The sequence below is a fragment of the Panicum hallii genome, chromosome 5, assembly GCF_002211085.1.
Source record: "Panicum hallii strain FIL2 chromosome 5, PHallii_v3.1, whole genome shotgun sequence".
In the NCBI taxonomy this organism is placed as follows: domain Eukaryota; kingdom Viridiplantae; phylum Streptophyta; class Magnoliopsida; order Poales; family Poaceae; genus Panicum; species Panicum hallii.
In genome coordinates, this window is record NC_038046.1 from 17761219 (window position 1) to 17781404 (window position 20186).

At 43.9% G+C, this 20186-nt stretch overlaps 1 protein-coding gene across 1 annotated transcript; it reads right to left on the reverse strand.

Moving 5' to 3' along the window:
* Positions 1–13634: 13634 nt before the first annotated feature.
* On the reverse strand, positions 13635–19106 carry LOC112892524. Its single transcript, XM_025959663.1, has 3 exons — positions 18982–19106; positions 14339–14673; positions 13635–14125 (listed from the first exon to the last, which is right to left on the reverse strand). Exons 1-3 carry the CDS (start codon positions 19104–19106, stop codon positions 13635–13637), a joined length of 951 nt encoding a protein of 316 aa, XP_025815448.1.
* Between the last annotated feature and the right edge of the window lie 1080 nt (positions 19107–20186).

Sequence of the window (20186 nt, forward strand, 5' to 3'; positions counted from 1 at the left end):
CCATTAATTGCCTTTATCTACACAAGATCTTGAACAAGATAGCCTACGAGCTTCTACTTGGTAAAAAGCTGAACGTGTCTTACTTTAGAGTTTTTGAAAGTAAGTGCTTCATTCTTCACAAGAAGCCCAAAAACTCTAAATTTGCACCTAAAGTTGATGAAGGTTTTCTTCTTGGTTATGCCTTAAATGCTCATGGCTATAGCATCTTCAACAAAACCTCCGGTTGTGTTGAAGTTGCGTGTGACGTGATATTTGATGAATCTAATGGCTCTCAAGGGGAGCAAGTTAATGGTGTTGTAGGTATGGATGAATCACCAAGCAAGGCAATCAAGAAGCCAGCCACTGGTGAAATAAAGCGGCAAGAATAAGGAGATCAAGATGATGATGATGATGATATGTTGATGTTGAGAGGGTCATCTACATCCACCTCCGCCGCGCAACCCGAAAACTCCGGCCATACGTCCGGAGACTCCGGATCCCCTATCCGGAATATCCGGACTGTGGACCGGACTATCCGGGTTACATAAGTTGAACCCTAAACTCCACATTAAGATCAATCTCAGGCTGAATAAGAAGTTGAACCAATACAACATGAAGCTCAAGTCTCTCATCCAAGAATCCATCAAATTATCCAAAAGGATCATCCCGTAGATAACATCCTTGGAAGCATAAGTAAAGGGGTAACTACTCGTTCTCGTTTGGCAACTTTTTGTGAACATTACTCGTTTGTTTCTTCCTTGGAACCACGTAAGGTAGAAGAAGCTGTAGATGATCCGGATTGGGTGATGGCTATGCAAGAAAAATTGAACAACTTCACACGGAATGAAGTCCGGTCCTTAGTAGATAGACTCAAACAAAATGTTATTGGAATGAAGTGGGTTTGTCAAAACAAACAAGATGAACATGGCATGGTGACAAGGAACAAAGCAAGGTTGGTTGCTCAAGGCTTCACACAAATTGAAGGTTTGGATTTTGGTGAGACTTATGCCCCCGTAGCTAGGCTTGAGTCAATTCGTATTTTGCTTGCCTTTGCAACTCACAATGATTTCAAGCTATACCAAATGGATGTGAAGAGTGCTTTTCTAAATGGACTAATTTCTGAATTGGTATATGTTGAGCAACCACCAGGTTTTGAAGATTCCAAGTTTCCTAATCACGTCTACAAACTCCATAAGGCGCTCTATGGGCTTAAGAAAGCTCCTAGAGCATGGTATGAATGACTTAAGGATTTTCTTTTAAGGAAAGGCTTTGAGATAGGCAAAGCCGATCCTACTCTTTTCACTCGTAAGGTTGATAAAGATATTTTTATATGCCAAATATATGTTGATGATATTATATTTGGTTCTACTAATCAATCTTGGTGCGAGGACTTTAGTAGGATCATGACAAAAAGATTTGAGATGTCCATGATGGGCGAGTTAACTTTCTTCCTTGGATTTTAAATCAAGCAACTCAAGAAAGGCACTTTCATTTGTCAAACCAAATACACTAAAGATATGTTGAAAAATTTTGACATGGAGAATGCCAAGCCTATCAAGACACCCATGCCAACTAATGGACATATCGATCTCAATGAAGATGGCAAGGCTGTAGATCAAAAGGTATATCGCTTCATGATTGGATCACTTCTTTACCTTTGTGCATCTATGCCCGATATCATGCTTAGTGTGTGCATGTGTGCAAGATTTCAAGCTAATCTTAAGGAATGTCATCTTATGGCTGTTAAGAGAATTCTAAGATATTTGGTTTACACTGCATACCTAGGCTTGTGGTATTCCAAAGGCTCCACTTTTAATCTACTTGGCTACTCCGATTCGGATTATGCCGGTTGCAAAGTAGATAGGAAGAGTACATCGGGGACTTATTAATTCCTTGGTCGGTCCCTTGTGTTTTGGAGTTCTAAGAAACAAAATTCCGTTGCTTTATCCACTGCCGAAGCCGAGTATATTGCTGCAGGTGCTTGTTGTGTGCTACTACTTTGGATGAGATTTACCTTGAGCGACTTTGGCTGCAAGTTTAGTAAGACCCCACTCTTGTGTGACAATGAGAGTGCAATCAAGCTGGCTAACAACCCAGTAAACCACTCAAGAACCAAACACATTGATATAAGACATCATTTCTTGAGAGAAAATGAGACCAAAGGAGATATCGTTTTGAGTCATGTAAGCACCGATAAACAACTAGCCGATATCTTCACTAAACCACTTGATGAGCAAAGCTTTTGTACTTTGAGGAGTGACCTAAATATATTGGATTCTTGTAACCTAGTTTGAGATCATGTACATGTTTGATTGCTATAGAGTATTTTTCAAGAAAATTTGAATCTTTTCTTACTTACTTGAGACTATTGTTCCCATTGTTGATTGTTGGCTAGTCTCAAACTAAGTGAGCCTCTCGCATCACGAGATACCTCTATCAAAATTCAATCCTGTCCTTCACTAAAATACTGCTCGTGGTGAGCCGGATACTTCGGTCCTTTGTCCGGATACTCCGGACATCCGGATACTCCGGATACTCCGAATGTTAAAACCATCCCATATATACCATGGAGGGGGTCGGTTAAAACGTTTCACATATTCATTCTCACCGACGCCGCCTCCCTCTCCTTCTCCTCTTCCTCCCTCTCACCCAAGGGGCGTTTTTCACCATCCAAGCGCATAAATCTTGCAATTCTTTGAAGGAAGGGCATTCTCCCCTCCGGAAACTCCGGGGAAGCATTGGATTTGAAGTTTCCCGCATGTTCAACTTCTCTTAAGGTATTCAAACTTCAAATCGCCCGATCTCTCAATGTAGTTGATAAAATTGAATATCCTTTAGGGCATTATCTCCACTCATGTCTAGTAACTCATACCCAAAGTTTCACTCAAATCCCATGGTAGAATCTTTCAATTTCTTGAACCTAGGGTTTGAAACACGATGCTCGGAGACTCTGGATACTTAGTCCGGATACTCCGGACAGTGTGCCGGAGTATCCGGACATATACCCGGACTCTCCGGATTTCAAGAATTCCAGCCAGCATGTTTCTCCCCTATTGTTTCTAGATTGATCCTAATCGCTCAATCCTATGTCTAGGCTATGGGAAGAGACCGTGCGAATGCTCCTACAGGGCAGCGACGGCAAAAGCGTTGCTATGATCCACAACTTCAAGTGGAAGAGGACTCCCCTCCGAGCCCTCCTCCAAGGGAGCTTCGACCTAATCGTTGCCCCGGTAAGGAACCTGCAAGCAGCAGCCAAGCTCCATCTCGTGCATCTCGACAAGCTCCCTACATGATGCCTAGCATGGCTGTGCCTCCTCATTCCCAGGCAAATGCAACAAGAAAGGGAATTGCCTGGGAAATCTACCCTCGCACACCTCCACAACTTCAAATAGAGTTTCAAGAAGATCAACGCCAATATCCCAGATGCCCGAAGCTCACCCGTCCTCAAATTCTGCCCGGGTTTGCGGTTGAAATGGGGAGAAATTACTTCAAACAAACCGTGGCAATGACTAATGCAAGCAAGGAGGACGTGTATAAATATGAGAAGGCAGAAAACTTGGAAAGAAGATTTTGGTGTCAGTTGCATCAGGATTTCTACTCCTCTGTAGTCATGCGCAAGGGCAAGGCTCCAATTGTTCCTTGCAAGTATGTGGATTAGACATACTTTGAGAAGCTCAACGATCCATTCTTCAATCAAGCAATTGCAAAGTGCAAGGAATTTGGACTTTATGACAACATGGAATTTAGGTATGATTGGAATGAGGAGATCCTTGCGCAATTTTACTCCTCTCTCTTTTATGATGCAAGGAAAATTGCCTTCTTTTGGACAACCGAGGGAGTGAAATATGGAGTGGATTACATGACCTTCTCTAGGCTTCTTGGACTTGGCTCAAAGGATGAGAAGAGAGATCCCATTCATGTGGAGAATCAATTGAAGCCAAATCAACTACCAGCCCTCTTCTACAATCCGATTCTAGCCGAAGCTGGTAATGCAAGAACCCTTCAACCCTTCTACTACACGATGAATCAATTCTTTCGTGCCACCATTGATGCTAAGGATGGAGATGCTACGGCACTAGGATACTTTGCTTGCAACCTTCTTGCTCGTGTCATGCCCGGTGGAGACCCTTCTCAATCATGGATTTCATTTGGAATGAGTTGAGAAGGATGATGAATGATCCATAGAAATTTCTATCATCTGCTCCATATCTCATGTACACGATAGAGAGGGTTACGAAGGTCACCTTTCCTAAGGACTGCAAGCATGAAGCACTTCACCTTTGTCCTCGCTCCGGTGATGCATGGCACGCACCTCCTCTTCATGCTGGTGCTACAAGGAATCCAAGATTTGATCCCGCCCCATCCCATTCCGGTGTCTCTTCTTCCTCTTGCCATGGTCATCATGATTCCTTCATCAAGCGGGCACTCAAGAGTATCTTTAGCATGTGTAAGACCGCTACTCATGAAATCAATGAAAAGCGCCGTGATATTATTGAGATCAAGGGTCACTTAGGACTTCCTGCGGATCCCTACCATGAGTTGCCCGAGTTTGATGACCCGTTCGCCGAGTGGGATGCTGCGGATGAGGCTGCTGTTGCTACTACTCATGCCCCTCTTCCTCGCCCACGTCGACGCACTCGTGCACCTACTCATTCTCGTTGCTCTCCTCCTCATGGCCAGGAGATCTTTGATGAAGAAAAGGAGACCGAGGAAGAAGAACCTCACAACTACCGTGAGATCCCCGACTCGGATGAGGATGAAGACATCTCTGATGACGGCGCCCAAGATGATGACGAGGAGTAGACCACTTTGCTCTTTTCATTTCCTTTTTGGCACTTGATGAAAAAGGGATAGTGAAGATGATCATTTATGTACTCTTTTGGGCTTGTATCGTATTGAGCTTGTATTGTATTGAAAACTTGTAATGTATGCTACTCTATGTTTAAAACTGTTTGGTTGTCACATTTGAAACTGTTCTAAGGATTAAATAATAGTGTGATGCCTATTTAAACTGTGATGACTTGCTGTTTTCTGTGTTCTGTGCAGAAAGCTCGGATACTTTGGGTACGTAGCTGGACACTCCGGACATATACCCGGAGTCTCCGGGTTTTTTCAGCCAATACAAATTTTCCTTTAGTGCATAACCTGTCATTTGCATCACATATTATTTTAGCACACACTTGCTCATCCCACTGTAAAATGTATAAAGAGTTTTTCATGTTTCTTCATAATGTGCCAACTTTGACTTTTGAGAAGTCAATTTGAAATTCAAATTCATGGCATACATTAAGGGGGAGCTCTTTATATGTTTAAGCTTACATCTTTATGATTATTAAATAAGATACATGTGGGTTGTCATCAATCACCAAAAAGGGGGAGATTGAAAGATATCTAGGCCCCTTAGTGGGTTTTGGTAGTAGATAACAAAGCACATATATATCTAATCATATTATCGAGCATGTGTGCAGGGGCTAAGAGTGATGAAGCAAAGCCTATTACAAAAACATTATGCCTCAAAAGGGAAATGAAAAGCGGTGTTTCAAATTTACTTGAAGAATTAGATTTTATTTTAAAATTGAGTATAGGAACGCCGTACTATCAAGAGGGATTTTGATCCACAGGTGTTGTTGTGGTAGTTGTGCTCAAGAGAACCTACAAAAGCTATGAGAATCAAACCTATCACTAAAAACAGCCTTCTTTTGAAATTCCATGTTATATCCGGATTGTCCGGTTCATAGTCCGGAATGTCCAGACATAGTGCTCCGGAGTATCCGGACAAACACCGGAGATTCCAGGTAACTGTTACCCATCCAAAGTTTCTCTAAGACCGGAGTCTCTGGACCCCTTTACCCAACGGCTAGTTTTCTATAAGAGAGGGTATAAATACCCCCACACCCCTTCATTCATCTCTCTCTTGCTCATTTGAATCAGAACACACCTGCAAGCAAAAGGAGAGCTCTCTCACTTCCCCTCTTTCATTCTTGAGTGATTTTCTTTGGGGATTCAAGTGAAATTGTTGCAAGAGCAAAGATTTGTGTTAGTAAGCTTTCATTCCATCTCTTGAGCACAACTCCCTTGTCTAGCCGGTGGATTCAAGTTTATTACTCTTGGAGCTTCAAGCTCCTAGACGGCTAGACGTCGCTTGTGAGTGTTCAAGAAAGTTGTGAGCAGCACAAGAAGTTTGTAATCTTCATTCCTCTTGGAGAAACGCATAGTAAGTAACCTTGGGTTTGAGCATTGGTCTCACCCTTAGAAGAGGAGCATAGGAGTTCTTGAGCACCATCTCTTGAATCCTTCCTCAACGAAGATGTAGCTCCTTTAGGAGTGAACTTCAGATAACAAATTATGTCTCTCTTTTGTGCTCCTTACTAGTTTTATTAAATATTTGCTTGTGAGACTAACTTTCTAGGGTTTGAGGCTGATCTATAATTATACTAGTCTCTAGAGCAAGACAACTGGTTAGAAACGCTTTTAAGGTACTACCAGCGTGCCTGAATTTACTCGATCTAAATTGCAGCATCAATATCTTGTTAGTGTGTACATTGTTTCATACCTGGACTCTCTGAACAATATTTTTGGAAACTCCGGTCACAAAACCTGGAGTATCCGGACATATATCTGGAGTATCCGGATATCTGTGTTACTGACAGTATTTAAAGTGTTTTAAGTTTCAGATTAGCCTATTCACCCCCCTCCCTCTCTAGGCATCTTGAGATCCTTTCAACGGGCCTACTTCACGTGGTTGGGCTTAGGTGGGCTTGGTCTCATCTCTGGTTGGCCTGGTTGTGAAGCACGCAGGCTGATTGGTTTAGTTATGTGGGTTTCCATTAATCTTGGCCCATCACGTGAGGTCAACTTGCCTCAACGCAGACCAGGGAAAAGGATAGAATTCGTTCGTTCTTCTTCTCTGTCCGCAATGAATGAGCTCGGGGAAGCTTTGGCTAGCACTGGGGAAAGGGGAAGGGGCGACCAGAGAGTGGGGGAAACGATTCCGGGGTTCATGGCTTGACCATTTGAGGCGGCAGTTTGGGTGGAGGCCATGGGGAATAGCTGTTGCATCGGGGTGGCGGCCATGGCAGGCAGAGCTCAGTGACGGCTCGGGAAGACAACGGAATCAGCGATTCAGCAGGCGAGGGAGGTAGAGGGGATGCCGGTGGTGCTCACCTTGCCTTTGGTCGGTTCGAGAAAGGTTCACAGGAGCAGATCGACAACGGCAATGATTTCGATTTGGGGAAGAAGCTTGAGCTCAGCTTACGGCAGCTGCGACTGGGATGTGGTGGTCGAGTGGATAGGTGGCACTGTGGTGGCCGCCGTGGGTTTGCTTAAATAGCGGAGGAAAGGCGGTGCTTGCCGGGAAAAATCTCCGGTGCGTTGCTATTCGTGTGGACACTCTCACAGTTCGAGCGTGGACTATCTCGTCCATCCTTCCTGCTATGCTGCCCGACGAGTTGCGTCACGGCCAACAGCATGGCGAGTGGGCACAACTGGGGCCAGAAGGTTGCAACCTCGGTGGAGCGACAACCTCCCCGGCATGGTTGTGCGAGAAAGGGCAAGCTGTTGGCTCTGCGTTGCTGGCCGTTTACCGAAGTAAAGTCTGCGTACGGTGGCTTCGGGAGACTTCCGTGCGTGAGCGAAATTGGTGGGGAAAACGAGGTCAGGACACTAAGCCGCGTTTACCTGGGTTTCAACGGTGTACGATGAACTTCGGGAGAGTTCTAGGGAACGTGAGAAGGAACGGTGAGTTCCACTGCTGCTGCTTCTGCAGTCTATGGTGGGTGGCTCTGTTATTTGCACGGAAGGAAGAAGGAGAAAGTCATTTAGGCCATGTTGGCCTGGAAGGGAATCGACACGGTTGGGTTGATGGGCTCATGGGCCATGGTAATGAAGGAGCGATTGGTCACGTTAGGAAACGGAAAAGGAAAAAGAAAAACCTTGTTGATTTTATTATTTAGTCTCGGTTATATTTATAAATTATTTAGTTACTTCTAAACGACGATTTTAAGCAAGTGAAAAAAAATCGGGATGTTACAGCTAGGCATGCTTGTGAGTACTCAGCCGTACTGTAAGCTCCACAAGAAGTTTGTACTCGCCATCCTCTCGGAGGATTTCATAGTAAGCGACTTGGGTTTGAGCGTCGTTCTTGCCCTTAGGGAGGAGCATAAGGATTCTTGAACACCGTCTCTTGAACTCTTCCTCACGGAGACGTAGCTCCTTTAGGAGTGAACTCCGAGAAATAAATCCTTGCCTCTCCGTGTCACCTTACTTTGAACTATTGGTTATTTGCTTATGAGACTAATATTTTAGGGTCTGTGATCGATCTACTATTAGATAAGTCTCTAGAGTAAGATAACCGGTGAAAAACACTTCAAAGATATCACTAGCTCTTCTAAATTTACTCGATCTAAATTATGGCATCAGTATCTTTATTTTTGTGTAGATTGTTTCATAACTAGACTCTCCGGATAAGATGTTTGGAAACTCCGGAAACAAGGTCCGGAGTATCCGGACATATATCTGGAGTATCCGGATATTTATGTTACTGGTAGTTTTCAAAGTATTTTAAGTTTTAGATTAGCCTATTCATCCATCCTCTAGGCATCTTAAGATCTTTCAGATCATTTCCAGAAACCTATTTCTAGCTGCAAGATAGAAATACGTTTTTACCTGCTTCTAAAAATTCTTTTTGTAATAGTGATATTTTCGGTAGACACATTTCAAAATTAAAAACGGTAGAGAGGCTTGTAGATGCAAACGTGATTTCACGAAATGAGATAGTTTTTTTAATGGTACTCTTTACAAAGTAGCTATATATATGTAAATCGTTCGTGTCAAGTGGATGCAACAAAGTGGTGCAGTAAAAGGCAATAAAATAGGCCTAACTTATCTACCTGGACGACCGGAGAAGCCTTCCTATTTTCATGTTTATGAAAAATGCATCATCTCTATCCTTGCAAATTTAGTGTACTAATCTAGTAAGATTTCTTATGGTAAAATCTACACATCTAGATTCGAGTTCTTGATGAAGTATGTGTATTCGTATTTTTTCTAAATTTATTTTAGAATTTACGTAATGTCACTCATCAACTGTAAGATATTTATGATGAATTCATCAATCTTGAAATATGTTGTAATGCTCATAGAGATAATATTATGTGTGTAATTAATAGGAGTGAGTGTGTACGTTTACGTGAGCTCCTGCAAAATAAAAATTTTCATTCTTCTTTTTTTCGCAAATTAACATCATGCTACGGCTTTCACTCATGCGTCATGCTCAATTGCTCATGCATGTTTATCTCTCAGATACTTGTATTTAATGGAATAATAGGGGAATCGCAGTTCGCGGGCTCGCAGCGGGTGCTGCAGCGTGCTACGACATGATCGCGCGGGGTCGCCTCAGCTCGCGCAAAGCGAAATTTTCACACGCCATTGCGCATACTGCATGCATGACTTGGTATCACTCAGGGCCACTTGTTTGTTTGGGATTTGTGTCGCGGAAGAGGGTAGGTGAAAGGAATAGTAGGGCATTGGAGAAAAATCAAGAGTTGGACGTATATGAGGAGGGGACAATGCCACAATGGACGGTCAAGATATACCTATACCTATACCTATACCTAGCGTTGCATTTCCCGTTTGCCTCGTCCCAAAGTCCACTAAATCCATCCATTCGGGGGCTCCTCTTGCGTGGGCCTGTTTCTAGTTGTGAATTGGGCCGGAATTAGACCCATCCAAACACCTAGTCCAGTTGGACTATAGGCCTTCCAACAAATACAGCTGAGCAGCCCACCAGGCTCCTTCCGTTCCGGACAGAAATTGCAGCATGCCGCTCTAGCTTGATAAGTCTCTTTTGCACTACTGCAAGAGTACTCGCCCGCTGATGTGCGGGCCCGAGTGCAGCGGGATCCACACGTCAGTGAAGGAGAGTCCTCCTGCAGTACTGCAGAGGAACTACTTCCCTTCCCTCTAGCTGTCCTTTCCGATCCAACAGTTAATCAGTTAGTTAGACTCTAGCTAATTTCAGACGGTTCTGATTATTGAAAAAAATGAAAAGCGGCAAAATCCAAATTGTAATCGGCAATGGTTCGATCCTAGCTTTTCAATTGCCGATTACAATAGTGCTTGCGAGCTGAGCTAAACTGGTAAAATTTATTGTGGTGAAATCTGACTATCCGGATTTGAGTTCTCAGCCCGGCACGAGTGCTCGTATTTTTTATGAATTTATTTTATAGTTTAATCGGCGCTATTCTTTCAGTGATAAGCGACGTGCCCATCTCGAGTTGGAGGTACTCGTATGGTAGGATTGCGTGTGTATTTTCATAGAGGTAAGTGTACATGCGTGTATGCCCACGCTAGCGTCTCTACTATGTTTAGAAAAATAAAAATACCAAAATGCTTAAGATTGAGCGTGCTACCAGATTAGGATGGTTTGCTTGCATAATGAATAATTATTGATATCTGCGAGTTATCCTTGCCCCACGTTGAAGCCTCGTCACAATAAAGTTTCCTCTCGATGAGAGTGATAAGAATCTAATAGGGTCGTACGTGAATTTTTCTTTCCCATCAGATGATAAAGTACAGTCGTTAGATTTCCATTCGATCCCTCGCGCTCGCGCCGCTAGCCTCTTGCCATCTTCGGTGGCACCCCGCCGCCATCTGCTACGTTAATCAATCTATTTTTACGCTCCCCCGTCACCAGCCGTTAATCGTTATCCACCAATCGCGGCCGACGGACCTCGCCTCTCCCAACACCAACCATCCCCTTGGTCACGTTATTTCCCTCCCTAAGAGCAACTCCAATGGTTAGCTAAAAAACTCCCTAAACTTAAAATTAAAGAGTAATTAGAAAAAACATGACTCCAATGGTTCCTTTCTACTTGCTAAATTTATCAAGTCCCTACATCATCCTACTTCATCGCTAAATGTGGGGAGCTCGTAGGGAGTCCCGAACCGCGCTTCCGCATCAAAATCCGTCGACTCGCGCCACATTTTTCCCCTTTCGCGCCTTGTCTCTCCTTATCCGCCGCCGTTCATAGGCCGTAGCGATCCCAAGCGACCGTGCGGTTCCTGTCTCCCTTCCCTGCACCTTCCCTGCACGTCCCCGCCGTCCGTCGCCGGCAGCTCCTGCCCGCGCTGGTGACGCCCGCATCAACGCCATTGATTTCTCCAACCACAACTATCCATCAGTGCTCCTGCAGGTCCGTTAGTTTTGATTGACATCTCCCTAATCAATTTTTATGCGCACCTGCTTCAGAAAAGTAAAGGGATGTGTGTTGTTTAATCTGACAATTATTCACGCTCCTTTAGGAGATCTCATGCGTAGTTGCTTGTTTATCAATAGCAATTAGGCGTACTGATACAGTGGCTCTTGTCCATTTAAATAAGATTTTCGTCAAATCATACTAGTAAATGATAGGTACATCTGTTTTGACTCCATATCTATTGGCACATGTAGTTTAGTCCGACAAAAAAATACTAGATGGCACCAAGTAAGGCATGGATGGACTTAGTTGATGATCGTATCAGTGAGGAATGTTTAGATGGGAACATGTAAAAAAAGATATTTATTTGGCTGGTGTAAAAAAGTTCCTGAACTATTGCCTTCAGTAGGACAGGTAGTACTGATGAAACTAAATGTCCATGCATCAGATGCTGCAATACATACTACTCCAAATCTCGTGGAGAAGTGTATTCCCATCTTAAAATTGCTTGAAGACCTTAGCCAGCCTCTTTATGAAGGAACTAGTATATCTAAATTAGCTGCTACTGTTAAGTTGCTTAATACAAAGAGTTTGGGGAAGTGGAGTAACAAGTCCTTTTCCATGTTAGTGTAGTTACTCCGCAAGGACTTTCTACCTTACCTGATAGTTCCACTGTGCCAAGCTCTTATTATGAAGCCAAAAAGATTATGAAGGAAACTGTGGCCACGCTTCCTCCACGAGTGCTGAATTGGAAACTGTGGCCATTTCTCTGCTATTTAATTGTGTAGTTCTTACCAGAGTGCAGAATCATAGCGTCTTGTCGGTCTTGTAGTGAGTTACTCATACCTGCACGATACTAGTTGGCAATAAAATAAGTTACTCATACCTGCACGATACTCATACCTTTGTTTCAAAAAATAGGAATGGAAGGAGGTGATGGATACTTCACCAACTTGTTAAATGAAGGTCAGTACGATGGAGGTTTCGAAGACTATGGGACTATACCAACTGAGTCGCAGCAGTCACCGCCCGAAAACGAGACCAATCTCACATCGAAGGCACCTCAGAAGCAAAAAGGGAAAAACTTTATGTGGATGAAGATAGGCTTCTTGTTTCAGCATGGTTAAATGTCAGTACGGATCCAACACAAGGGACAAATCAAACCAAAGATACGTTCTGGAGAAGAATCCATCGATACTATGATAGCAATAGAGGACCTTTACCAGATCGTAATCAAAATTCCTTGCTGCATCGTTGGAGTTCTATCAATGATGCTGTTAGCAAGTTTTGTGCTTGTATATCCCAGATAAACAATAGAAACCAGAGTGGAATGACTATTCATGACAAGGTAACAAACACTACTACATCTGACATTGTGCACTAATATCCTACTATTCCGATTAACGTGTCTCTATTATATGCAGGTAGAGGAGGCTGAGAAGCTTTTCAAGTCCCTAGACACCCACAACAAGTCTTTTCAGTTTAGGCACTGTTGGCTCCAGCTTAGAAATCAGCCAAAATGGCATGAGAAGCAACAGCTAGCAGCTGCTGCAAAAAACAGCCACAAAAAATGAAAGGAAGCAAAGAATACAAGTCTGGGATTAGTTGATCCTACTACTCCGGATGGGAATCAGGATGCTCCTGCCGAGACTAGCCCTCCACAAACAGATCTACCACGAAGAACAATTGGTAAGAAGATGGCAAAAGAGATGCGTAGAGGGGGTATGGATGCATATTCAGATGCGTTGGACACTCTGTGGGCAAAGAAGAGAGGCTGATGCAGAAAAGGAGCTAAATAGAGATGAGAGATTTGCAAAAGCATATGCTCTTGATAAAGAGAGGCTTGAGCTGGAACAAAAGAAGCTTGCAATTGAAGAACAAAAGTATACAAATGAGCAAAAAAGACGAGCAAGAGAAAGAACGCCTTGACAACGAGGCAAACAATCTTTACTTGAAGCGTATTGCAGAAGAACAGAGAATAATGAGTATGGATCTTAGTGCTATGAGTGACATGCAAAGACAGTACTATATGTGCTTGCAGGCTGAGATCGTTGCACGTCGGATGAATTAGAAGTCTCTTTTTTATTTGTAGTTAGTTTTAAAGTGGTACACTTTATTATGTGAACTTTATTGTGCTTGAAGTAATTTCAATTATTGTGCTACACAATATTAAAAGCTGCTGGTTCTATCATAGATGTAAAGTTTATATCAACCTTCCCTGCATTTCACAAAAATATTCCTAACTTTCTATAATTGTTCCATTCTGTGTTGTTGCAGGATGAAATCATTTCAAAAATTGGCCGACATTTGAATAGATTGAAATTCTGTTCGTTGAGGCAGTACCATCCATTTGAGTAAATAAATAAATAGAAGACACTAAATAAATAGGTTCTCAAATAGTTCTCATGATATGTTATACTCATGACACGACAAATAACTTATAATTGAGTAAACAAAGAACTAAATATAAAGGTCCGGATGGTGTTGCCATAGATGCTCCACTAGATCTTCTTGAAGTTGATGGTGAATTTCCTTGTTTCTAATTTTCAAGTGGTTCTCAATAAATTCATCGAAATCTGCCGTATGCTCATGTGAGGGCTCAACACAATCTCCTCCGTCGTCGAAGCGTTCGTCAGGATCCAGTATTCCCTCATCTTCGACAATCATATTATGCATGATAATACAAGCTGTAATAATTTTGCTCAGCGTCTTATCGTCCCAAAACCGAGCTGGCCCTCGAATTATAGCAAAACAGGACTGCAGCACCCCAAAAGCTCGTTCCACATCCTTTCGTACTGCTTCCTGTGCTTTTGCAAAGTATGTCCTCTTACTACCACGTGGTTCAGGTATGGTCTTAACCAGTGTAGCCCAAGATGGGTATATGCCATCTGCAAGATAGTATCCCATTGTGTAATCATGACCATTTATCTTATACTTCACTTTAGGAGCTTCTCCGTTGGCCAACTTTGCAAATAGTGGAGATCGATGAAGAACATTAATATCGTTAAGAGATCCAGGTAAACCAAAAAAAGCATGCCAAATCCATAGATCTTGTGACGCAACTGCTTCTAAAATTATTGTTGCTGTGTGATTATGGCCTGAATACATACCCTGCTGTCCCGAAGGACAATTCTTCCACTTCCAATGCATACAATCAAGTGAACCAAGCATACCAGGGAAACCTCTTTCTTTGCCAATTGCAAGTAAACGTGCTATATCATTCTCATTGGGTGCCCTCAAGTACTCATCCCCAAAAACATCAATAACAGCTTTAACAAACTTCCTTAGACTTTCTATGGCCGTACTTTCTCCAATACGCACAACCTCGTCTATAGCGTCTGCTGGTACTCCATAAGTTAGCATCCTAAATGCTGCAGTAACTTTCTGTAAGCAACTAAGTCCAACATGGTGAGCTGCATCTATCAACTGTTGAAAGTATTCATCATGCTCTTCCACTGCTTTCATTATACGAACAAATAATGGTCGACTCATCCTGAATCTATAAGAAGAACAATACCTAGGTATTAATAATATAAATACAAGATATGTTAACTAGAACAATCGAAAAGAATTAACCTCCGTTGAAAGTATTCATCATGCTCTTCCACTAGTAATTCTTGGATCGGGAGTAGCAGATGTGCCTCCGTCTCACAAGTAGCAGATGCCCCCAAGCCAAGGTCGTGTCCTGCGAGGCTGCGAGTAGCACAGCTGCCCAAGCTAAGGTCGCGTCTCGCGGCTGCCCAAGCTAAGGTCGCGTCTCGCGATTAGCAGTGCCCAAGCCAAGGTCGCGTCTCGCGTCTCAGGACGGCGGTAGATTTAGGCGGCATGGATGACGCTGCGAGGTACCTAGCACAAGGTATTGCATGAAGAGATATTGGGCCAGGGAAAAATAGGCCCATTAACAAAAAGCCCAGCGGAGCTGGCAGAATTTGAATTATTTAGGGAACTAAATGTAAGGAACCATTGGAGAGCACTATTTTTTCTACTCCCTAATTTTATTTAGCAACTTCCTACATCTACTTTTAGGGAGCTGTTTTTTACCAAACCATTGGAGATGCTCTAAAGGTACCATTCTAAGGGCCTGTTCCAATCCACTAGAGCTAATAGTTAGCTGGCTAATAAATTGTTAGCTGGATTAGCTGACTAATTATTAGCTGGCTAACTATAAGCTGGATTAGCCGCGGACGCCTGCCAGGGATCGGAGAACGGCCGAGCAAGAGGGCCCGGCGGCGGGCGAGCGCGGATCCCGGCCAGCCAAGCGCGGATCCCTGCCGCGCGAGCGCGAACACCGGCGGGACAGACCTGGGGCTCCGGCGGCGCGCGGCATGAGAGATCGGAAGCCGAAGTTGGCCGGGCGGGATCGGTGGCGGTGGTTCTGTACGCGCGGGCGTTGGGAGCGAGGGCTAGAAACGTTTCGGGAAGGAGGAGGTGGAAGGGTATTTGGATCATTAGCGTGTTATTAGTTGGTTTTAGCTGGGTTGGACCAGCTAATAAACTAATGGTTAGCTGGGTATCCAATTAATAATTAGCTGGGCTATTAGTTGGCCCGTTCTAATTTTCTCAGCTAAAATTAGCAGCTAATTATTAGTTTTAGTGGATTGGAACAGACCCTAAGCCCCAGAAGCACAGATTGACCTAGATAACCCCCTTTGCGAACGCTAAACAGCTCCGCGTAGACATCAGCCATGGATGGAGCGAAAAGTTCACACATCGGGTCAAATCTCGCCTGGTTTTACACGCCTGATGTATAGGAAGTCAGTAACTCTATAGGGAGCAACTAACAAGTTAGTAACACCTCTATATTTACAATGGTAAATGGTATAAATTACAAGTTTTCAAATGGTCTAACTTTTTGAAAACACCCTAACACATAGATGGCTCCATGTATCACGCTGCATGATTTGGTAGTGTGCACACTAAACTATCTCTTAATCAATAAGTATCTTTTCTCTCTCTTCTAGTAGGATATAAATATGAGGTTGATGTGTTTTAGAGCCCCTCTGGCAGAAGATTTTGGAACGGCTCCACCAATGGCTTCACATGAAGCTGTACCAAAGAGGCATTTTGGAAATAGCTTCATGCATGAAGCACCTTGTGAAGCCGAGGAGCTAGAAATACTAGCTTCACCGGCTTCACCTCTTCTATCCATTCATGAAAAAAATAGAAAGAAACCGTTTCGCTAAACATTTTTCAAAACAGCTTCAGCTCCCAAAAGAAGCTGCTTCACCAAAGAAGTTGCAACCATAGTTCTTTTTGGAGGAGCCGCAGCCATGCCAAACATGCTCTTAGAGCTAGCTGATGACATGTACCATTGGAGGTGATCTAAGGCGATGAAGGTCGGTCACATCAAGGCTAGTATAGAGGTTGGTATCAAATCACTAGGCGAGGCTAGTCCACTGCAAATCTGCATTTCCTTTAAGGATGGAGAAGGAAATCGAAAAGTAGATGGCACAATTCTTTATTTTATTTTAGTGCGAAATTAGTGATAATAATTAGTAATTTGTGTACACTTTGTGTACATGGATTATGGATCAAGTGTCATCACCTACGATGAAGAAAGTTAACAAAAGAGAACTACCGGTACGTGAATATGCTTTCATACATCGTGCAAGCGTGCACATATTGTAACACCACTTATTGTCGAGCCCAATAAAACATATTATTGTATAGCTTCGAGTGGAAAACCATCATCTAAAGGTGAAAATAACATTTTTCTTGTTGAATAATGCCAGATCAAATAAAAAAATTCTAAAAATCCAAAACTAAAAAGAAAATGAATTAGTTAATTCAATAAAAAAGAAAAGGGGGCTAGCACTTGATTTAGTTGCCCGAACGAATCTGTCGGTACATACGGACAGAGGTACCTCCTGCTAGTGTGTCCAACCCGAGGGGCGTGAGGTTATCCATAACCTCGCGCTAAGCCTTTGGGTGACGAGACGTACGGCCCGGGCCTGACAGCTGGGGTCACGGTCTCCGGACCTTACCCCGTGCTCTCGCAAGTCCGGCGCCTCCATGTGTCCAAAAGGACAAGGTGCTCAGGAACGGCCACCGCGGGCCTGAACCACCACGGGGTGGTCCGGTACCGCTACGTGTGGAAGCCGGACCCCCAGGGGGCCTGTGCACCTGGACCGGCCTCGGGGGCCCGGACCTCCCTTCCATCCGGGGAGGAGGTCCGGTGCCGCCACGTGCCCCTGAGGAAGCGGCTGCTAAGCCAGCTCTGCCACGTGTCCGGTGGCAGCTAGTCTTCGGCGGGACGCCAGCCCAACTACCACATTAAATACGGGTAGTTGGGGTGCGCGTGCACAAGATAAAGCATGGGCTGCCCACTGACACGTTGGGTAGGTATGCTGACACCACGGTGAGCCCGCCTGTTACCGAGGCGGCGCGTCACATCACCGCACTGCGCGCGCGGGCGGCGTGTAGTCACATCACAGCGTTGTGCGCATGAGCAAAGGGTAATTATGATCTGCTGCAGGAGGGCTACGGCTTGCGCTGCTACAGTGTGCGCGGAGGCTACAGCACGGCATGTCAACATTGCCCTTCGCCTGTCAGCGGGAATTGACCCAATAGTGACGGCACGTCTTCCACTGTGCATGTCACTGACAGCAGGTACTGTGCTACCGAAATGGCACATGACCATACCCTGGTAGAGGATACCCATGGGGGCCGAAAAGTAGGATTTCCAAATCTGTAGCATTTAAGACTCCAATGTGTATGTTATTTAATATGTCGCCGGGTCCACCTGTCGGGACCCCGCTCGGTGTACGCGCTCCCCTTGAGCCCATAAAAGGGAGAGCGCGCACGTTAAAACACAGGCTCTCTCAAGTTCTCTCTCACTCACAAGCTTCCGCAAGCTCTCACAAACAATACAACACACAGTGGACGTAGAGTTTTACGCTCCGGCGGTTGAACCACTCAAAACTCTTGTGTGCTTTCTATGTTTTTACTCCTCTTGATCAAGCAATTCTAGACTCTCCCCAAACTCATCCTAAACTAGGATTAGGCGGGTGCATTCCGCCACCCGGCTGGAGTTTTCCTCCGACAGAATCCTATTCAATCGTTTATTTATGGAATGAGTCCGTTGGAAAGTTCAATCAATCTTTTTTTCATATTAATTTTGCCTTTTGTGAAGGTTCTTGCCTACTCTACCTTCCTAGTTAGGACTTCGATATACAAAATATATACTACTGTGAAGCATAGATTGCTGTCAACTAAGAATTTTTTTTAGTATTTAGGTATTTAGATTCAAAATATCAAAGGGGCCTATTAAGAACTTTCAAAATTCTAAACAAGGAAGGATTACATTCAATACCCTATCCCATGCTAGCACGTACGGGTCGTGATCCTTTGACATTTTTTTGCACATATATGGACCACTCCTGAACAAAGCCTAGATTAACATCGAAGTTACCCAAATGTCCTGAGGATAAGCTTCTTTGAAGCTGCGCAGCATGGCTAAAGTGCTAAATAATCAAAATACATGATGTTTTAGGATTCATGCTGGCTATAATTTTTTGTTAGAAAAAAAACAAATTACTACCTCCAACTATTGCGAAATCTACATAACCCACTAAACTATAAAACATTTTACTTAACCCCTAGATTTCCAAAACCAGCTTATTTTTAACCTTTGGCACTCGATCAAAACTGGTTTTGATCATGAAAAGTGGATTTGCTTATTTTGATGACTGGGATAACCATGTCAGCAGTTATTGTCCATATCTGCTGCCAGTTAATCCCCTCTCTTTCTCTCTTCTTCTCTCCCTCCTGGCTGCCGCCTACACCCCCCTATTTCTCTCTTCTTCACCGCTCCTCTGCCCATGTCTCCAATTCGAGCTCCACAACCACCACCTTCCCAATTCCATGATCTGCTTCTCCGAGCTCCAACGCCAAGCACCAAGACCAGAGCAGCACCCAACGCCACATCTCCATGTGCCTCTTCTGGTTCCCTCCAACGAGCAAGCATTGTATGGAGGCCAAGGACACTCACATCTACTCCTCTCCCACCACTCTGCTGCTTTACATCCAGGTCAAAGATATTGATATGACATACGAATAACGATTGATAACGTTGAAAGCATCTAGACCTTTAATTCGAGTTTTGGTAATTAATGATAATATTTGTGGACTAACAATTTCTTGAGAAGAAATGAGTATAGGTTAGTCCATGAGAAAATGCACATGCAGATGATGTTGAATGGATATGCTCAAGGCAAAGGTATATGATAGGTATTTTCTATTTTTGCAGGTTATAAGGTGATTAGTGGATGAAAAATGACCGGATTAATAGGTTAAATAGTTGTACTATCAAGAGGGGGCCAATGTGCATTTGCTTGACAGTTCTATAGTGTCATTTTGCTCAAACAATTGCACGAGGGTTAACTACGTTTGAAAAATAGCAAAGCTTGAATTTCAAAATGTGGGCTAACACGCTGAGGTGGATAGTACACCACCTTTGTAAAATCTGTGGATAGAAAACTTGGGTTTTTTGTGTGGCGCTAAAAAGTGAAGGGCGGACGGTCCAGCCCTGGGGGCGGATGGTCCGCCAGCTAACTATCTTTTTGTCCAGAACCCTTAGTGGTTTTGGTGGGCACCAAAGAATGAATGGCGGACGGTCCGGCTCTAGGGGGCGGACGGTCCGCCGGTCTAACATAAGTTTGAGACAGAAAGTGTTTTGGTTCTGGTGCGCGAAATCTCTGAACGGCGGACGGTCTGCCCAGGAGGTGTGGACAGTCCGCCGGCTAATATTTGAAACCAGACAAAACTTGGGCTGTTCTGTGTGCTCGGGATTTTTTTACTGCGGATGGTCCGCGCCTTGTGAGGCAGACAGTCCGCTGGAGCTAAACGGTCGACTCTGACACGCATTTATTGCACATCTAGCCGTTGGATTGGAATAGCGAACGGACTAGTTCTTGTGAAGCAGACGGTCCGTGAAAACTCTGTTTCCACAGGATTTGAGTGTAACGGTTGGATTTCGAGGGAGTGGCTATATATACCTAATGCCCAGTCATG

Coding starts and splice junctions, on each gene's coding strand:
- LOC112892524 (XM_025959663.1), bottom strand. CDS start 19,106: ATGGAGATGTGGCGTTGGGTGCTGCTCTGGTCTTGGTGCTTGGCGTTG. Junction 14,674..18,981: donor GAGACATGGGCAGAGGAGCG/GTGAAGAAGAGA, acceptor TTCTTCTTATAG/ATTCAGGATGAGTCGACCAT. Junction 14,126..14,338: donor AGGTTTCCCTGGTATGCTTG/GTTCACTTGATT, acceptor TGGCCAACGGAG/AAGCTCCTAAAGTGAAGTAT.